The sequence below is a fragment of the Fundulus heteroclitus genome, chromosome 12 (assembly GCF_011125445.2).
Source record: "Fundulus heteroclitus isolate FHET01 chromosome 12, MU-UCD_Fhet_4.1, whole genome shotgun sequence".
Classification (NCBI taxonomy): Eukaryota; Metazoa; Chordata; class Actinopteri; order Cyprinodontiformes; family Fundulidae; genus Fundulus; species Fundulus heteroclitus.
The window spans coordinates 48,272,482-48,293,719 of NC_046372.1; the positions used below are offsets into that span (position 1 = coordinate 48,272,482).

Genomic DNA, 21,238 nt, shown 5'->3' on the forward strand with positions numbered 1-21,238 from the left:
CCTCCAGAACTTCTGGATTTTATGACATTCCCACAAACAATGGAGAAGAGTTCCTTTTTCAATTAAGCATTTAGTACAAGTGTCTGGAATGTCACTGGACATATGATGAAGCCTAACTGGAGTTATATAGGTTCTCATAAGCCATTTGTATTGCAGAAGTTTAAATCGTGTGTTTATCGTTTGTGTCTGTACTTTTAAACAGGCCTGATTCCAGTCTTCCTCATCTATATCTTCAAGAGTATCTCTTCTCCAAGCGTCTAACTTGTCAATTGCTGAATCCTTGGAGGAAAGCATCAACAATTTATAGAAAGCCGAAAGAAAACCTTTCCCTTTTATGTCCCCAACGCACACTTCTTCTATTTTTGTTAGGGGTGGAATGTCAACTATTCGTTTCAGTTTTGATGACATATAATTTTTCAATTGTAAGTATTTAAAAAAATGTTTAGGGGGTATTGAATACTTCTTGCATAACTGATCAAATGTAAGCAACATGCCATCTGCATATAGATCTTTAATTTTATGAATGCCTTTGGTTTTCCATAGTTTAAATCCTCCATCATTTTTTCCTGGGGTGAACCTTTCATTACCCCAAATAGGGGTAAATTGTGATAGTTCTGGTCGGTCACCTACATGTTTATGTGCTGTGTGCCAAGTTATAATTGTATTTTTTAAGAAAGGGTTCTTTGTGGGTTTTTTTTAGTGTCTTTATATCTGAAGAATATAGGAAGGTGTTTAAGGGGAGATCTGGAACAGATTGCTGTTCAATGTCTACCCAAGCTGGAGATGCCGTTGGACAAAAGTAGTGTGTAGCTGATGTTAGTTGGGCAGCCATATAATACTATCTGAGATTAGGGATTTGAAGTCCACCTCTGTCATAGGGCAAATAGAGTAACTTTAGACGGAGTCTTGCTTTTCTATTACTCCAAATAAATTGATTAAATAGTTTGTCTATACTGTCATAAAATGAATCTGACAGTGGCAAGTGAAGTGTTTGAAAATAGTACAAAAATTTGGGCAGGATTGTCATTTTTAATACATTTATTCGATCATGGATATAGGCAAATTTGACCATCGATTTAGCATTTCTGTGACTTTTTCCACAAGGGGATCATAGTTTGCTGCGCTTATTTCATTGAGGGATGGAGTGATCTTAATGCCTAGATATGTAAAACCTTTTTTAGTTGTTTTGAATGGGGTAACCACAATAGGGCTTCTCCTTTCGCCTTCATTAAGAAACATTAATTCTGATTTAGAATTATTAATTTTATATCCTGAAAATTCACCGAATTCTTTTATTAGATTTAATAAATTGGGAATACTGATCTTCAAATTACTTATGAAAAATATGATGTCATCTGCAAACAAGGAAATGAGATGTTCTCTTCCTCCTATTCTAATACCTGATATTCCTGTACTTGCTCTAACAGCCATCGCCAGAGGCTCTATTGCCAACACAAAAAGTAGTGGTGACAGGGGGCAGCCCTGTCTGGTTGACCGTTGTAAATTAAATGGTTTTGACATGTTATTATTGGTTAAAACTTGTGCTGTGGGTTCAGTATATAGTAGTCTTATCCATTTTAGAAAGGTTTCACCAAATCCATATTTGGGGAGCACTTCAAACAGATAATTCCACTCTACTCTGTCAAAAGCTTGACATGCGTCCAATGATAACATCGCTGTGTCTTTACAATTATGTTTTTTATACAATACATTAAGGACCCGTCTTATATTATGGTAGCCTTGTCTTGTTTTAATAAATCCTTGTTGATCATTTATTATTGAATTGGGCAGATATTTATCTAATCTCCTAGAAAGTGCTTTACACAAGATCTTTGTATCACATCCCATAAGACTGATTTCTCTATAAGAGGAGCATTCAGTCGGGGGTTTGTTTTGTTTTAGTAAAAGAGTTATTGTAGCCAACCTCAGTGAGTCTGGGAGTATTCCAGCTTTATATGATTTCTCATTAATGTTGAGAAGTGGTGGGATTAATTTATTTTTAAATGCTTTATAAAATTCTATTGGAAGTCCATCAGGACCTGGTGTTTTACCGCTATTCATGTTATCTATTGCTTCAGATAGATCTTTTATTGTTAAAGGACTATCAAGAGTTGTTTTATCCTCCTCTGTAAGGGTTTTAAATTTTAATTAATTAAGAAATGCAGCTTGTGCTTCTTTGTTACCAGAGTATTCAGATTTATATAAGATTTTATAGAATTTTTTAAATTCTTCATTTATTTCTGAAGGGTCTGTAATAAGTGTCCAATTGCGATTTCATGCTATGAATTGTTCTTTCCGCTTGCATCTGTTTTATCCTCCAGGCTAATAATTTACCGGCCTTTTCTCCTTGATCATAAAAAGCTTGTTTAGTCCACATCAAGTTTTTTGCCACTCTCTCTGTCGTTAATTTATCATATCTGGTTCTCAAAACAGTCAGTTTGTGTAATTTTGTATGATCATTGCTCTGATAAAGTTCTACTTCGATGGATTTAATTTGGCTCTCTAATGATTTTACCTCTTGGTTATATTGTTTATTTTTATTACTGCTATAGCTGATGATTTCTCCTCTAATATAAGCTTTAATAGCTTCCCATCTAATACTAGCTGTCGTTTCATCCTTATTCATTTCAAAATATTTGTCAATGCAAGTTTCCATAAATGTAACAAATTTTGAGTCTTTTAGCAGAAGTGTCTGCATCCTCCATCGTTACACCCCTTGATCAATCTTATTTACTTTAATTTCCAGGGATACTGCAGCGTGATCACTAATTACAATACTATTGTACCAGCAGTTTTCCACGAGAGGCAATAACTCCACAGAGATGAGAAAATAATCAATACACGAATAAGATTGGTGTGAGCTTGAATAACATGAAAATTCTTTGTTACTAGGGTTCCTTGTTCTCCATACTTCATTTATTTTTAAATCTTTTATATAATTAACGAGTATTTTCCTGGTTTGTGCATGACTGGTGTCAATTTGTGTAGATTTATCTAGACTGGGGTTTAGGGTGCAATTAAAGTCCCCTCCTATGATATAAAGTCCCTCCAGGGTTGACAAAGTTAGGAATACTTTTTATAAAAGGATTGGTTGTCATTGTTAGGTCCATAAATATTTATGAAGTTTAATTTTAATGTTGAAATGCATCCTTGCACAATAATATATCTCCCATACGGGTCTTTGATTGATCTTATAGTTTGAAATGGTATTGACTTATGTATAAGAATAATAACTCCTATGGCGTGGCTGATAAAGGAAGAGTGATACACCTGACCCTGCCATCTTTTGGTTATCTGATGTATTTCTGGCTCCATTAAATGAGATTCTTGTAGAAAAATTATTTTAGATTTCAAATTTTTTAGTCGGTCCAATACTTTCAATTTCAATTTAGTTAGCTTCCTTATTCCTCTGACATTCCAGCTTGTAACTTAGATATTTAAAATATTTCCTTTGGTTGACTTCTCCATATCAGATTAGTAAATTTACTGTTAAACTAGAATAAAGTAAGTAAAGATGGTACTGAAAATGCAGGCATGTACATACATTCACACATTCAACCGTACAAGATACAGAACTAGTCGTAAACAACCCCCAACAGAACTTTTGCATTTCTTTATCTGAAATGCCCCCCCCCCCCCGAACCAATGATATGGAGGACGTTGATCCACACTACTGAGGAGCAACTAGTCAACGTGACCTCTTCTAAACTCCACACAGCAGACAGTGTCTAATTATAGAAATAAAATATCCATAACCCTTGATAGAACAGTGAAATTATTTAAGGCTTAATTTTAAGCATTAATTCCAAAACAGTTCAAGTTAGACTTAGAATACTTGAGCACATAAAAGCAGATCAGTTATGTTTATATGAACTGCCCATTAACTTAGAACTTATCCTGCTTATGTTCCTGTCGTTGATCAGTTCTATTGGAGCAGGAATAGCCGATGCCATTTTATGAATGGGAAAACGATGCTATTGTAGAAATAACTATTGACAATACAAAAATTGACAATGTATGGTCAACAAATTTATTTTTAGGAGTATTGATGAGAAGACGTCTTGGAAACGTCAATCAGTTATTTGCGAACAAAAGTTGCTAAATGTGTGGCCATTATGAAGAAAGCTAGTCGCGAGCTGGTCACCAGAGTGCCGTAGGTATATTGTGTCATATGTTTGTGATGTCATATTTAAATTATTGTCGTCTGGGGGAATTGTTATAAATCAAACGTATTGCCTTTTTAATAACACTCCAAAAAAGGACAATAAGGATTGTTCAGAATGCAATAAACGATCACGCTATTCTACTTTTTGTAAAACTTGAGTATTAAAATTACATGATTTGATCAACTATAAATCTGCTCAAATGATGTTTTAGACTTAGAGCATCTTATAAACCTGCTCCTGCGTATATACCTAAATTATTCTGTTATAGAGATGTGCATCACACACACAATTTAAGAGGGAGTGATGCACTAAACTGTCACTACTTTGTGCTTTTGTTACCAGAGAAAGGAGGCCTTGAACCCTTTGATGGTACCAGAAGGGTTGGTGTTTCGTCCCAGGAAACAGGAGATTGAGCAACTGCACCAGAGAGACTTCCTGGGGAAGGCGAAGGTGATGTGTCCTTCAGGAGAATGTTGGATATGCATGATCTATCATCAGTATAGATTAGTCCCATTTGAAGTTTTCAAGAGAGAGAAAACTCATCCCTGGTAGTTGGGTATGTCATATGACCACCATTCTTCCTGCCTAACCGTATGTATGCTGCATGCCTGTGAGCTGTACAGACATAACACTGTCAGTAGGTTCTTGGCTCCTGTGCAAAAGAAAAATAACTAATTTTCACTAGGCATTGTCTTGGTAATAAGTATGGAAAAAAAATAAAGAATTGAAAATGCAGATTTCTCATTCAATTAGATTTATTTATTTATATCTCGCAAATTCACAACACAAAAGTCAGTTCAAGCCAATCATACAGACAGATTCCAAGTACATAAATTTCAATTGATCATTTTTTACCAAACAATTCAGTCAAATTCTGTTCACTATTTAAATTAGTCGAAAGGTTTTCTAGCTAAGGAAGCCCAGCACATTACATTGAGTTATTGACAAGCAGCATTCACTCCTCCTGGATGAGCGTAGAGCCATAGTGGACAGGAAAACCAACCTTCCATGCCGCATGTTTAGCAAAGAGTTTTTATAGGAATCTCATTAAGGGGGCTAAAGTCTTTTATCCTGTCTGCCAAACAATGTTGTTTTGTTTTAGTAGATTCAGTTTACACAAAGTCCAATAATCCGACCCAACATTAGGTCTTTGTTAAACCGTCTATTATATTTGACCAAAACTCTCACACATTCCTTGATGTTTTCTACCTGAACGAATCACAAGTCCGAGTTTAATCAGGTCATTGTAATGTAATTCAATGCAATACGTATTAATTTAAATCCCTCCAAATTTCAAAGACGAACTCTCAAATACTTCCAGAAAGCCTGGGGCACCATTGATCAAGACTAATTGAAAAGATCACGTGATAATCTGACTGCTTGGAAGGTAAATGTAAACAATAAATGGCTCCACGTGTTCAGTATCCACAGTACTGTGAGTACCTGAGAATGTCCGAGTAAAGCAAGTTCAGCAGACACTTCCAATCCACTGGTTAGGCCTTCTCAGGGCAAGTAGGTTTCACTGCACAGGTTCTCCAAAGAAATGGATTCTGTACTTAATGACTATGAACTAATGAAATTATTTCACAGTAATAAAAATATCAGATATTCACATGAATATTTAGAAATGAGATTTCAGGCAGATTTGAATGCTTGGAGTCTCATTCAGTATTTCTAACTGTTTGGTGCTGTGATCTACAGGTGATTTCTTCCATGATTCCTAATGATGACTTTGGAGGCTTTGAACCTCTGAGGCAGCAGGTAAGTCTTATGCCTTTAAATCTGATGACACTTCAGCCTTTCAGTCAGTCACTAAGTCCATGTTTTAATTGTACTTCCTGCACAGAAACCTGGTTTCTATGAGCCTAAAACAGATGGAGCTCAGTAAGTCTTCACATGATCCTACAGAAAACGTTAAAATGAGCAGTGAGGGTAATGCCACTTCAGATCCATATGATTTAATAATGATTGTCTTTTATGTTAGAGAGTCCCGATACATGCGTGTGCGAGTTCCTTACATGGCTCGGGGCCCAGGACAGCTGACTGTGCCCGGAGGGGCCATGGTGTTCCTGTTTGGAGAAGAGGACAGAGATGGAATGATAAATGTCATACACGATGGACAGGTGAGGAGAAATCTATTAGGGTCTGGGAGTTTTTGTCTTTCTCAAGACAAAGGTAAACTCACAGTAAACTTCCTTTACTCGGTTCAATTCAGTTTATTTCTATAAGAGAATGTAATAAAATAATGCAACAACACATACGGATGGGATAAAAGTATATTAAAACAATATGTGCATTTTCAAATAAATTTTTGAGTTCTACTATATTAGTTGAACTTTACCTTAAATGAAAAGCACACAGTTGAATTTTTCCAAAATATTTTTTAAGCCGCTACTGTACATATGTAACAAAGAACAAAGTCAAAACCTAATCAAATGCAGTTGCTTGGTGATTGTGGACATTTTCTATGAGAAGGTGTGGTTGGTTCTCTTATTTTTCCCGAGTTTCTTGTATCTTCGTTTCCTCTCTGCTAAAGTTAACTAGTCTCCCTCCTTCAGCTGCTCTGCGTTTAACCTGCCTCAGCTGCTCCTCATCCTAGGTGATGAGCTCATCTGGTTCACTGGTCACCTTTCATCACCACCTGAGTTTATTTATTTATTTGTTCTCACTTCCTGTTGCTGGATTCTTTCATTACATTCACCATGTCTTCTATTGGCTTCCATTCAAGACCTGACTTACCTGTGTCTTATTGTGAGTTTACCTTTGTCATTAAATCCTTATTTTCATCATGATGCTTGTAAATTCCTGTTGGCAATTTGGTCCTACAAACAACCCCCACATCCTGACAGAAGGGTTTGAAGCTTGGTGTAATACTCATCATTTCCGCCGAGTATGGTATAAATAATTTTGGAAATGCCTCGTTTCAATTAACTGGAAATTAACACTTTTTTAAACATTAATACTCCTTTGATGTTATCTTCAGAAACAAGAAAAAAACTAAACTTAAATTTGAGCTTAACTGTATTCTTTGATCATTGTGGGTGGTTCTGATTTGGCCTCTTTTTGCTTTTAGAGAGGACTCCTGCCATTGTCACTTCTTGAACCTGCAGACGTCAAGAAATCCAGGAGCAGGAAGAATGTAAAGTTTGTCCATTTTCATAGTAAATGTTCATTGATGCTTTGACTTTCATGGTTCATGCTCATTAACCAGTATTTAGTGTAGTAGACCTTTAATGTCTTCATTCATTCTAAGACTGTCCATCACTATGGAGGACCAACTCTACCATATTTAAAAATAAATACAGAAATAAATAAATGCTCAATAAATAAGCATACAATTAATTGCCACCAAAAATACAATAAACAAATAAATGTAGGTAGAAATTAAATTACACAGTGAGACATAAATGTATATATCTCTTTTAATTAGCTTAATTATTTATTCACCTTTGTAATAATTACCTTATTTATTGTCTGTTATAATCTTCAACTTTATTAATTACTTATTTTTTTTCAGTATTTATTTATGTACATGTTATAACATTTTTGTCTGTTTTATTCTTTGTATTTTTTACCCTATATATTTCTGTGGCGCTATTTATTTGTGCCTGTCCTTTTTACATTTCCGCCTGTCCTTTTTTACATTTCTGTATGCATTTCTGCCTCATTATGCAAATGAGGAGGGGCTATGTCTTAAGGGCTCAACTTCTGCCCATTGGTTGTTAGCATTTTATTGCATCGGTCGAATCTACATGGCTTTTCCCCGCACTAAAGCATTGCTTAGTAATTTCAAACTCAGCAGGCAGACGTTCAGTGTCCGACCTCTTAAGGGAAGCTGCTAATAGACTGGAAGAATTAACAAAATAATAAAAAAAAGTTATTAATAAATAAAGTTGAAGATTATAACAGACAATAAATAAATGAGGTAATTATTACAAAGGCGAATGAATAAAGAAGCTAATTAAAAGAGACATGTACATTTTTGTCTCACTGTATAATTAAATTTCTACCTACATTTATTTGTTTATTGTATTTTTGGTGGCAATTAATTGTATGCTTATTTATTTATTGAGCATTTATTTATTTCTGTATTTATTTTTAAATATGGTAGAGCTGGTCCTACATACATCACTGGACTGGAATGGTTAAACAGATCCAGACAAGTCCGATGAAGTTAAATAAGTCTAATAATCAGACGAGAACAGGCTAGGCATTGTAGTATGGCGGTCGGATGGTCCGGGGGGTGGGGTGTTGGTTTTGGTTTACAGTTGGTTCTCGAGCCCCGCAGACTCTGGTGGCACAGCTGGTAGTGCCTCCCTCTCCCGGGAGGTTTTTGGAAAACAGGGGTACCTATCGGAGCCAGTGGGGGAGCTGGCTTCCTGGGAGGGCATGTTGTGCCCCAGTCATTCCTCCCCGTCCCCAGACGCCTCCCTCTGCCTGTTCCAACACGCTGCCACACATGTAGAACCTTGGAGTGTGGGGCCGTTGCTGGGGAGCGGGGAAGATTTCCCAGCCCCGCTGTCGTGTGAGGTCCTTGGCCCCAATTTAATTTTACATCTTAGGCACTTTCATTTATAACATTCCTGCAACACACATAGGTAAGCCAAGAATTGGGGGAGGGGAAAAGGCATCGGGGGAGGAGTGTGCTGATTGTGTAGGCTTCTGCCCCATTCGCATTTAGATATTGAGTGTTCTGGGTGGGGTGCATGGGGTGGGCAGCGCTGCGTGCCCCCCTCTAGGCCCTCCTATTTTTTTTAATGCACTTCAGAACAACATGCAACAACATGGCACTTGAGCGGGCAGAGGCAGGCGCTTTTTCTCACACCCCTGTTCTGCGATTGCCTTTCGAAGCTTGGGCCTGGTCGAGCTCGGGGCTGGGCGTTGGATCCTGGGGTTCGGCTGGAGCTGGGGCTGGAACTTCCACTCTGCCCCGGATTATGAAGCGACAGGTGTGGGGGAGGCAGAGTCTCACGGTGTGTGGGGTTCCATGTTGGCCCCATCTCAGGGTGGATGGAATCGTGGGTCATCTGGGTAGGGAGTTGGGGCCGGAGTATGGACCGGATAGGTCAGGTTTGATGGGGTTCTGGTTTCCCCGGAGTTTGCCTCGGCAATCCGTCTTTGGCTCACACAACTACTTTTGAGTATTTTTCTTATGGATAAACCTACATATACAAGTGTACTCTTGCAAACACCTACAGGTGCTTGGATTCAGGTGCTTACAGACTCACTTTTATGCAAAAAACCCTATTATCTTTAGGTGTCACTTTAGACATCTTGTATTAAATAATGCTATGTATTTTTCAGTGATGTTATCAAGTTCTTGGTTGTTTGTACCTGTAATACTTTATCAGCTTTTTACTTTTCTCTTTATATCTCTTAGCAGGTGTAGAAGCAGACTCTGAGGATATTATCTTGTTTTCTCCTTTTCTGCACCTCTATATTTTTTACCTTTTTAGTATTTCATCTCATCCGTTTCGCTCTTTTGCCTTTCTGTTTTTGTGTCCATTGAACATGAAATAGTCCCAGAATAAAATCTAATGGAGCTTTATGCATATATAAATCGAGCAGAGTACTATAGAAAAAAAAAGGAATTCTCCACTTGTGAAAGTTAAATCTGTTGGAATCTCTTTGGTATTAAGACAGCAATTTTTAATGATACACTGCCTGACAGGACATGTTTAAAAACTAAACAAAAAAAGTCTAATTCTTCACTTTTCTGGGTTTCTTCAACAGCATCTTCCCAGTGGGATCCCCCTCCCACCAGAACTCAAGCCACCAAGTCGCCCACCGACCCAGCGAAGCTCTGCAGCTCCTCCTCGGGGTAAAGCTCACACTCCTGCTGATCTTGGCTTGAAACGGCACTTCTTCAGTAGATAATTTATCCCAGTTGGGTGTTTTCAATCTGAGGAAACTCGGCTGATTGCATCAAGTCAATGACTTCACTGCAACCTTTTTTACGGAGCATTCATGTGGTGACAGTGGGAAAACAACCTTTCCTTTGTAACAGAAACCTCCAGCAGAACCTCGGTCAGTATAGCAACCATCTTCCATGAAATACTGGCGGTTTAAGAAGATAGGGCAGACAAATCTGTGAAGGCACTATTAATGCTGGAAAGTACATCCAGGATTAGGAGCAGCATACATTGCCATCACAGCAACATCTCTTTCAGGGACGTCCAGCTCATTTCAGCAAGATGCCAAGCCATATTCTGCACTGGTAACAACAGTGTGGCTTTGTAGTAAAGGTATAATGGTACCAGGTGGATGTGCCAGCAGTCCCCCGAATTTCCCCTCTAAAGCTTCAACCGTTCAACTCCTCAGTTCTCACCCCCGGTACACATGTTAAAATTTACATTTTACAAAATGTCCCAATTTCATTGGGATTAGTGTTGCAGAAAGACGGGGCAGCTGTATTCTCTTTATATGATGTTATTGGCAGCAATTACCTATGTGATAGCTACTCCAGGGAGATGACACAGCCAAATAGGAACACCAGATTAAATGGAACTTCTGCAAAGAGAATAAAGATGTTTTTAAAGGCAGCAATAGAGCGCATAATAGAGTAGTAAGAGAAAGTAGAAGAATGAGAAACAGTATGTCCTTCAGCGTCCTAAAGCCTGCTGCAGCAGCACTGCAGAGATTGGTCCTAACTACCAACATTACTGGCCTCACCGTGCCATCATTTAATTTAGAACTGAGTTGATGATCTTCTCATTCAATTTAGTTGTGGTAGGGAAATATCTGTCATGCATAACACCTGCCTTTAAGAAATTACTTTGTACACTGCTATTTTGCCATTTTACATTGCTTCCAGCGCCCGCTGGTGTGAAGCGGGCACTGTACTGGTCCGTTGTGGTGAAGAGAGAGCTAAGCCAAAAGGCAAAGCTTTGTATACGAGATATAAGAGATAGGGTGAGGAGCTCAGTCATCCGGGGAGAACTCAGAGTAGAGCCGCTGCTCCTCCACGTCTAGAGGAGCCATTTGAGGTGGCTCATGCATCTGGTTAGGATGCCTCCTTGGACGCCTCCCTGGTGAGGTGTTCCGGGCACGTCCCACCGGGAGGAGGACCAGGGGAAGACCGAGGACACACTGGAGGGACTATGTCTCTCGGTAGGCCTGGGAACGCCTTGGGATTCCCCCAGAGGAGCTGGCCCAAGTGGCTGGGGAGAGGGACGTCTGGGCCTCCCTACTGAAGCTGCTACCCCTGCGACCCGAGCCCGGATAAGCAGAAGAAGATGGATGGATGGATGGATGGACATTGATTCCAGTCCTCCCATCACCTAAGATGTTCTGGGCTTTGGGGATCCAACCTGGGTTAGTCTCTTTGATGGGTTACAAGGTGTCCAACAACACCGGATTGTTATTGTGACAATTTCTGTTTCAAAAGTCTCCAACATTCTCGATTAAAGACAGGCCTTTTGCTTCCTTAGCCGCCCATTTAGAATTTTTGAACAATATGGTCTCCCTTCATCTAGTTTAAAAATGTATGGGCTTTTCAGAAAATACACGACATCATGATGTTTTAATGCAGAGAACATTGACATGGGTCTAATGAAATAAATACAAGGAATCCTAAAATCTATGGGTTGCGGAAAGAGGTTAGCAAGTGCCATAAAATAGTGGCGCACAGCTTCAACACTGCCATGATTTGGATATGAAAGAAGAAAATTCCATGTTGTTTATATCAATGAGCTGCTTCATCTGGGTGGAACTAACAACAACACTGCTTTACAATAGATTTATTTATATCTTTTTATAGATATCCATATCTATAAAAAGATTTATCTGACTGACTTCACGCAGAATGTGACCGTACTGTGTTTTCCCTGCAGTGAGTCCTTCCACCGAGACTCCGCCTCCATCCTACAATACTGCCACCCACGCACAGTCAGCCTCAGGGCCCCCCAGGTACACAGCCAACGCAGCCAGCAGTCAGGTAACACACACACACACACACACACACACACACACACACACACACACACACACACACACACACCAGGGACTTTGCTCTCCTTCACTTCATGTCTGATCTAAATATAGATGGATTTTTTTGCTGACTTAAGAACTTATTTTCTCAGAGAAAGTATCAGGCAAAGAAATAGAGATGTCCCAATTATGTCACAATAATGTTCAATAAAGTAGGAAGTACTGCACGCAAAGGATATAAATATCCTCTTTCTGTGAGTTGAATAGTCAATTTGACAGGATGTTTATTTGATTGCTTATTTAATTTATTAAATGGTAAATGGCTTGTACTTGTATAGCGCTTTAACTAGTCTTGACGACCTCCAAAGCGCTTTACACTACAGTCAGTCATTCACCCATTCACACCCTGACGGTGGTGAGGTATGTTAGTAGCTACAGCTGCCCTGGGGCACACTGACAGAGGCGAGGCTGCCATGCACCGGCGCCACTGGGCCCTCTGACCACCGCCAGCAGGCAATGCGGGTGAAGTGTCTTGCCCAAGGACACAACAACAGAGACAGTCAGTGCGGGGGATCGAACTGGCAACCCGCCAATTGCAAGACGAACTCCCTAACCTCTGTGCCACGTCTCCCCTTATTAAAGAATAATAATTAACTAACTGAACACAAGGTGCAGTGTGTCAGGTCACAGCTGAATAATTCTTTTCGGTTATTTTATTTTATTTTTTACTTGTTCTGTCTGGCTGTCTACCTAATAATTGCTATCTTAATGTCAAAGAGATCCCAACAGATTTACTTTCAATAGTGGAACATTACTGCTTCTCTGTAGTGCTCCACATGATATATATATATATATATATATATATATATATATATATATATATAATATGCGCTAAAAACTTTACTGGATATTATTTTGGGATTATTTCAAGTTCAATGAACACAGAAATGGGAAGGTAAAAGAAAAAGAAAGGAAAAGAGACAAAATGCTAAAAGGGAGAAAAGGTGACAAAAATGGAGGGAAAAGAGTGCAAGTTATCCTTGGAGTCTGCTGGACTCCAGACAGTGGAGACCTGATATGTCCCAGGAGAGGGGATAGTCCAAAACCCAGCCTGAAAAAGAGACAAGGTCATAGTCACAATCACGATCCCACCCTATTGCCCCCACACATTCAAATGCTCATGACAAAGCACACGAAAATAGATGTTGCACATGCACTCGCCCCACACATCCTATGGTCCTGATCTTCCAGAGGGGAGATGATCCCCTTCAACAGGGTGGAGGAGAGCAAACCGGCACTTGCTGAGACCAGGGCAGAACACTGTGCCATCCTGGTCAAACCTGGTCCATACCCCAACCCCCTGCCCTGATCCCCGCAATGACAGCCCCCAAACCCATCCATCCAGATTTTGAGTCGGTTTCTGAGGAGATTAGAAGTATTTGTAATCAGAGAAGGGATCTGAGGAGCCCCTTCATTACCCCAGTTGCTGAGGACACAGTGTTAACGCAAGAACAAAGGAAGAAGGCTACTAATTATTCTAGAGTCAAGTGTTTTAAACTAGTCACTGAATCTGATGCAGATGTATACAGTCTTTAAGCAGGACAAGTAAAGCAATAATGCAAAGAAAACCAAAGAGTCCCTTGATTTTAAATGTTAACAGTGGGCTGGCTGAAGCTACCAGTAGTCAGGTTCTGGGAAGCTGGATGCAGTCAAAGAGCTGTTAGAGATGCCATCATTAGTGTAAAGTTCATGTGTTGAAATTCAACTCTTTGAAATTACAATATTTTGAACTTTTTTTATTAACTCTCTGCTTGGCATGGAATTCATTCAGCTATCGTAAATAAGGCTTTTGTACAATTTGGTACACATTTCAATGTTACTGCAGTGAGTTTACACAAAATGCTGTAATTTAATGTAAATTATGGTTTTGATTAATAAATGTTAGTCTTCAAAGCATCTTGTCTCTCAAGTTTAGACCATTGTGATGCCAGACAATGCTTGCCTTTGAAGTTACAGGGCATACATTATTCTGCAGCCAAGTTAATAACACAATCAGACAAGCAAGATCACAACTACTTTTTAAGTTACACTGCCTTCCCAATGATTTCAGAATTCACAATAGAATAAGAGTTTTCTCACATGTCAGGCAATGAAGGGTCCGGTACAAGTAGATCTGTTTAGTCTTTCCAGCTATTCAGTCTGCGTTCTCTCTGTTCACAGGAGAAATATCAACTATCATATACTTTCTTTCATCCTCCAGAACTACATTTGGCTGATTCACAAGATTCTTTTAAAATGTGTAAAAGGAACATTGATTTAGTTTGGCATGGGCCTTGGGTTTTGTGCTGTCATTAGTATTTTCCAATATCAAATAATTTATGTCTGAGTTCAAGGATCTTGGGGTCTGATCTTCACAAGGTTTGCATGTATTAAAACACATGCAAACTAGTGTGTGCAAAGCTGATCTTGTCAGGTAAAGCAGTTTGGTGTAAAATGAGCAGAACAATGGGTGCAAACTTTTTTGCGTGTGTGTGCCTTCATGAATATGCAGATCAGATGCTAATGACCAATGGGAGTAAGATATGCAAATCTAAATACTTACTACCAGCAAAGAGCTTTGTCAATGCTGAAACTGATAATGGGCACAGTTTTTGGGTCTATACGTTACATTTGAAAGTCTGGTGCAAGTCACACTTATACATGTCTGCGGTCCTTGTGACCAGAAAGGAGGGATTGGTATAATGACAGACGATGGAGAGGGTCTGTGTACATGTAGACAGATTTGAACTGTCAGAAATAACAGTAGAAAAATATTGGTGGGGAAAAAGACATCTGCTTGGAGAGATTACTGCAGCTCCGGCTGGCACTGTGCAGTAAACCAAGGTGAAAACTGTTTACAGGGTTGCCACAATTTTTAAGATACTATAACTGATCTTAAACATCGTACTTGTAAACAAACAAAACTGAATATTAACCGCCACCTGAGAAAAGCCATCAGGCTGGGGAAAAAAACTTGTGCCATTCCCACCACACCCAAGTGGTGGTGGTGGTGGGGGGGTCAGATGGACTGACAGATTGGGGCTTTGTCTAAAATAATGCAGGTGGGACCCTGGTCTGTTTTTGGTAAAGAAAGGCTGAGATAAAAAGCTCTTGATTCACCAGTCAGATTTACCAGTCAGTCCCTCATCTATGGTCAGGTGATCCGGATCATGACTGTAAGAACGAGCTCCTGAACACAAACGGCTAAAATGTGCTGACCCTAGAGGGTGGCCTGACTCAGCATTGGAGATGGGGTGAGGAACTCTGTTATCTGGGGGAGATTCAAGTTGAGCTGAAGCGATGTTTAAAGCACCTAATCCAGAACTCACTGGAGGGACCACCATATATCCTGTCTGGCATGGGATCACCGTTGGATCCCCCAAAATGAAACTCATCCAGCAAAATCTAAACTCAATAGCAGGTAAATCTAATCTCCCTAGCTACATTATCTCACTGATGGCTACATAATCTCAGTCATCAGTGAGATAATGCAGTGAAAATGGTTTGACAGTTTGTGTGCACATATCATGTCAGCTGTATTTTGTTAACAGTAAAATTATATTGTGGTAGAATGTTTTAATTGTATGTTTTCCTTCTGTTCCTCTAAGCAGGCTGGATCCCCTCAAGGAGAAGAGGCAGGATCTGTGGTAGTGAAAGTCCACTTCACCTACAACATAGCTCTGTCTGTCCCTCTGTATACACCGTACCACGAACTGAAGGAACGAATCGCAGAGAAAGTGGGCCATTCAGCATCTCAGCTGCGGCTCAGGTACAAACATCCCTTACATCCAAACTCTATTTCAAAGGAGATGACCGTATTTAAAGCATTACGGAGTTTCCTGACACCATAACTAATTTCTTCCCTTAGCAACTGGAACAATTGGGGTTTCTTTTCCATTTTGCAGACATAAACAGCATGGGTCCCGAGTACTGACGCCTCTGCCTGGAGAGGTGGAGCCAGGGCGCTCTGTGCAGGAGGTGACTGAGGCTGGCAGAGTCACCCTTTGGTGTCAGGTAAGATATGCAGGGGGCGAGGAAATACACCAGATGCGTTCCAGGTGTTATCGCAGCAAAGCAGTATCCTAATGCTAAGGTAAAGCTTTAAACTTACACTAGAAGCATAATACGTGTGTACAACACACATATTTACGCTACGCAAAACCTAAATCGAGGAGGAAATACACCGGACGCGTGGAGGCATGTAAGCGCAGCATATGCGTGTCCTACGCTTAGCTTTTCATTTTAATCAGTCAATAAATGTATATTATGAGCAAAAACACACATGGATTTACACAATGCGATGCCTAAATTAAATTTAAGTTGTAATTTCAGATGCGTATATGCTCCTGTTTGACACAGCATGTCGTTTTCTCGTGTATTCCCTGCCAAAGTTCCCTTCTGAAAGTCGAGTCTCAGTTCGGCCACAAGGTGGTAGAAGTCACCTTGTTGACGCTGCTGATTGATGGGATGCACTTATTTTTGGTGAGCTCTCTGCCTTTCCTCTCACCACAGTTTGTCAACTAGAGCAAGGAAGGCTAAGGTGCGCCATCGACTTGGTGTTCTTTCCATGTAACGAAAATTCTTCTCAGTGCAGAAACACACAGCTGTGGAGCATTCTTTGCAGCATCCGGTCTAAATTTACGCTTTAAAAAACGTGGCCATGAGCCACGGCGCTTACGTTACGCGCCCATTGTGTTTCCTGTTAGCCCGGGGTTCCACTGAATGTCGAAGCGTCGCGTTGTGGGTACGGGTACTGCAGTAGATATATGCGCATGCCCAACACGCATCCAATAAAAATATTGGAATTGCACATGTTACGTTTACATTACAACCATTTAGTGCTGGTTGTCCTATGTATAAACATTTAATTACATTTAGCTTATACTAAATAGCATTTCTAGTGTGGTGTTTTATGCTAATATATCGGTTTCATTTAAAATTGATCAAAGTCAGGTTGTATTAATCACGGAAAAATCTGTTGCTGCTAATAGGTGTTGAGTTTTTGTGCCCCGCTTAACTTATCATGCCAGAGACGCCACTGGTGTTTTGTGTTCATAGCATCATATGTGAGTGTCCTTGATAAGAGAATAGGTAGTGCATTAATGTTTCTATGAGCATTAATTTTGTGGATCAAAATACTCTTGATGACAGAAATTGAAGATTAGATTATATTCACTATTTATTATGGTAATCTATTCTGTATTTTGCCTGATCATGGTGATCTTGGGGTTGTGATGATGGGGCCCTTGCATATTGTTGTCCACGGTAGAGTGAAATGTTGATCTGGCCCTGGAGCAGATCGTTCATGCAGGAAGTCAGTTGATGAAAAGCAAAGTGAAGTGGATCCGGTCGAGTTTACAAATAAGACTGCATGTGCAGACTTTGGATCGCATTTTACTGTAAAACATCATTATGTGATTACCTGCGGCCCCAGCACCAATCCACAAGCGGATCTCGTTTGATACTTGATTCCATGAAATACTATTTTAATGATTTGGAATGAAACGCTTTTCCATATAAGCTCTCTCAGATGATTGGGTAAATCAAAGCAGAAACCAAATTAAATCCACCAATCAAGTGAAAGAAATTATCTTTAGGCTTCTGAGACTGGATCACGTCAAAGCACAGATCTGGGGAAGAATACATAATACATTTTGGGAATTTTGAATCTCCTTAAAACCACTGATATCCATATTTTTTGCTGGAACAACCAGGATCCTCACTAGATCTGCCTGCCTGACCAGAATCAGGGAAGATGGGCATTGATTAGAGAGGTTTTGAACCCATGGCTCACTTAGGCGGGGTTTCAGTCTTCCCTTGTAAAATGATCCTCCAGGTCAGCCATTGTGTGCACACTCCACCTGCCAGGCCTTTATGATTGAGTGATCATACCGAAGCCATTCCTTACTAAAACCTCATAGTCTGCTTCAAGTCTACTAAAAATACCCATAGGATTTTCAGACCTGGGGTAAAAATATTCTCGATTAATCTGACTAGAGTCGAGTCAGATGAATCAAAACTAGAAATGATTTGGTCTAAACCACCATCCTGTGAAACATTGTGGTGGCAGCCTTGTGCTGTGGCAATCTACACCAGGAACCGGGGAAATGGTTCATGAGCCTGAGAAAATCTCCAAACGGAAGTAGAGGAAAACATCCCCAAGCAGGGGTGCCAAGCCTCTACAGGCACACCCAAGAATGAGGCTGTGATTGATGCCAAACGGGCTTCAACTAAACAATAAACCACAGCTGTACACACCCATGTACCTAATGTTTACATTTTCATATCATTACCACAATGTCTAAGTACACGTTATCCTTATGGGTTGTTTTATGTAGATAAAAAAGAAAACTATGTTACAATCACTTTTTAGAAAAGGTCTGTAACATGAATTGAGGACAGAGCAAAAAGATGTAAACATGGGGGTCGCAGAGGTACTGCAGGGGAGTAAAGATTTAGTCCTGAACCTGCCCCCGCCCCACTTATTTATGGTTACAGGGAAAATAAGACAAAGAATAGAATATTCTTTGTACATTATACATTGTTGGCTAAAATCATCACTTTTACATTTCTCTTTTTCAGAAGTGTGAACGTCTCACTTTCTATTAGATGTTTTTGTATGACTATAATAGCTGTTAAAGATGCCCATTTTAGTTGCTCCCCTTCAGTCCCCCAAGAAAGGGGCAACATCCCCTACAATTGACAGGAGGAACATCATGTTCTGGTAAAAAGAGCTGGTCCTCAGGACTGCTTGTTCTTTGTTGAAAAGTCTTCTCCAATCTTCTTCTCCAAGAGACTTCTTCAGTCTAAAGGGGTTTCATGTAAACTCAGCCTTAAACAGTACCTTTTCACATAGATGATCAAAATGTTTAACTGTGACAATCAAAACTGGTGGTTCACATGCAAAAGAGGACAATCAGCCCAACAACTGATGTTAGCCCCCTGGGAATCAGCCAACAGAGCACTGAGTTGTACTCAGAATAACAGCATTGTAACAGGGGAACAACTGGACCTGGAGGCCTTCATCCCTGTTCAACAACAGGTGATTTATCTTCACAACAATGGCCTCCTTTAGTCCTCTCTCAAATCAACATTCCTCTCTATCCAGGATGAGAGAATGTTCATCTGGGACCAATAAGTTGTCATCAGAGCATTAACAACTGGTTGCTAGGCTGATGGTCTTCTTTTTTTAGACTGGAAAAGGTTGAAGCCCTGGTGTAAACCCTTGTTGTCCCTGGAATGATTTTTCAGTCTGAATGAAATCAGGGCAGCTTTCCTTCTTGAATTTTCTTTTTTGTGTGTCTCAGTAAAATGGAAATAATCCGAGAATCCATCTAAACATGTATGCCATCTATCAAACTAATTCTATCATGAGACACGATTTTCTGTCTCTACACTTAGAGAGAAGACGCCCTGGCAAACCGTACCATCCTCTACCAGATGGTGGCGCTGTATGACTATGCAGCTCAAGGCCCGGAGGATTTAGAGTTCAGTGAAGGAGACACCATTGATATCCTGGGTGAAGGTGAGACCCTGCAAATTAATGCCACTCTGACAAACCAGTGGAAGCAACTTGAATCTGCTGTTTGTGTGTTTTCATGCTGTTTCCTCCTCAGTATTCACCATCTGTGCATCTGTCTTTTCCTCACTCCCTTGTAGTCAATCAGGAATGGCTGGAGGGACACTGTGCAGGGAATATCGGCATCTTCCCGTGTTGCTTCGCCTACAGGGAGAACAACAACATCATTCAGGAGTTTTGACAGCAGATGTGGATCGATGTTGTTGTCTCTAATGAACCCATTAACCTATAGACCTGTTAAAAGCCTTACAGACAACAAAACAGACTCTGAACTGACTTCATGTTCATTTAAGTTATTTATGTCTCACATTGTATTACTTTAGATGAGGTGGCCTCTGTAATCCCAGAGGCTCACAGTGAACCTCTACATCGCCAGCCTCAGGCTCCTGAATACATCTTTTGATACTTTGCTTGTATAAAGCAAACCTGAATGCAAACGTAACTCTGGAAAACAGACAAATGACCCCACACATGCTGCATGAATCTTAATGGGGAAAAATACATTTTCAAAATATCCATTATTGCAAAGAGAATGTTTATATTCAAACTGTTTCACATTACCTTATTTTGCCAAATGGCAGTACTGAAAACTCAAATCACTGTACATTTTCTCAGTTTTCATGCCGTATGAACAATAACTAAAAAGTGTTTGGATGGTTGTTTAAAAAAATAAACCTGTATGATATACTTCACTGTGTCTCTTCTGAAATGTAAAAGTACTTTATAATTCACAAATCAATATTGAGTAAGTGTGCAACAAATATGACTGGGGTATCTTAAAGTAAAGCAACATCTCTTCATCAAATTAATCAGTTGTATAGAAAAAAAATCTTCCATTATTGTAATGAACAGAGAAGGCATTTCTTTCTCTCAAGAGAATCTATGGAGGAAACTAAAGATTAGGGTGATGGCAAGGTGGCTTCCAGCTTCAGGTTTGGAGCTCCTCCTCATCAAAGAGAAATCATCAAAATAGCAGATATTTAAAAATCTGCTCATCAATTAGAAGGTAATGCCAGTAAAGATTTTTCCATTGATTTGTCATATGCACATACAATGCTTTGTTTCAAGATGACACATCTTTTACATTGTTTTAAGACATGCCAGTCTCACTTCCTGTCAATGACACATCAGGTTATGTCACCTGAACCCAACTCTTGAAAACAGCCCCACACACCAAGTTAACTTTTGACCCTGTGCAAGCAGGCAAGTCCTGTTTCCCTGGCAACCAAAAGGCACAGAATTGCCGACTGAATTAAAAGAATGAGACATCAGATCATTTGTCTTACAGACAGGTTAGAAGGCCTCCGTGGCATCACCTTAATCGGTAGCGCTCTGCACAGATTCTCTACCAAGTTCCATTTGGGATTCTAGCTGGGCCGCTCCAAAAACGTACATAATACTTACAGTCAGAAGAAGCATGCAGGTATATTTAAAAATCTTATTTAATATGAATCTGCCAGAGGTGGCTCAAATCAAGAGGGAAGGGCATTTCTAAACAATATGGTAGTCGGTGCCAGATGGGCTG

The 21,238-nt window shown here is 39.8% G+C and overlaps 1 protein-coding gene across 2 annotated transcripts in view; it reads left to right on the forward strand.

Annotated features, from left to right (window-relative positions):
• Window positions 1-20,405, forward strand: part of noxa1 (NADPH oxidase activator 1) — a 32,355-nt gene extending 11,950 nt beyond the window's left edge. Inside the window, exons 6-16 of one of the 2 annotated variants that reach the window (XM_012856480.3) lie at window positions 4,509-4,616; window positions 5,868-5,927; window positions 6,013-6,050; window positions 6,151-6,289; window positions 7,240-7,305; window positions 9,900-9,987; window positions 11,999-12,102; window positions 15,743-15,903; window positions 16,040-16,148; window positions 19,536-19,659; window positions 19,794-20,405. In XM_012856480.3, coding sequence (XP_012711934.1) covers window positions 4,509-4,616; window positions 5,868-5,927; window positions 6,013-6,050; window positions 6,151-6,289; window positions 7,240-7,305; window positions 9,900-9,987; window positions 11,999-12,102; window positions 15,743-15,903; window positions 16,040-16,148; window positions 19,536-19,659; window positions 19,794-19,894 — 1,098 coding nt within the window. In that variant the 3' untranslated portion in view covers window positions 19,895-20,405. The remainder of the gene's footprint in view (window positions 1-4,508; window positions 4,617-5,867; window positions 5,928-6,012; window positions 6,051-6,150; window positions 6,290-7,239; window positions 7,306-9,899; window positions 9,988-11,998; window positions 12,103-15,742; window positions 15,904-16,039; window positions 16,149-19,535; window positions 19,660-19,793) is intronic. The other variant, XM_036144706.1, reaches the window with a different exon arrangement.
• Window positions 20,406-21,238: the final 833 nt, after the last annotated feature.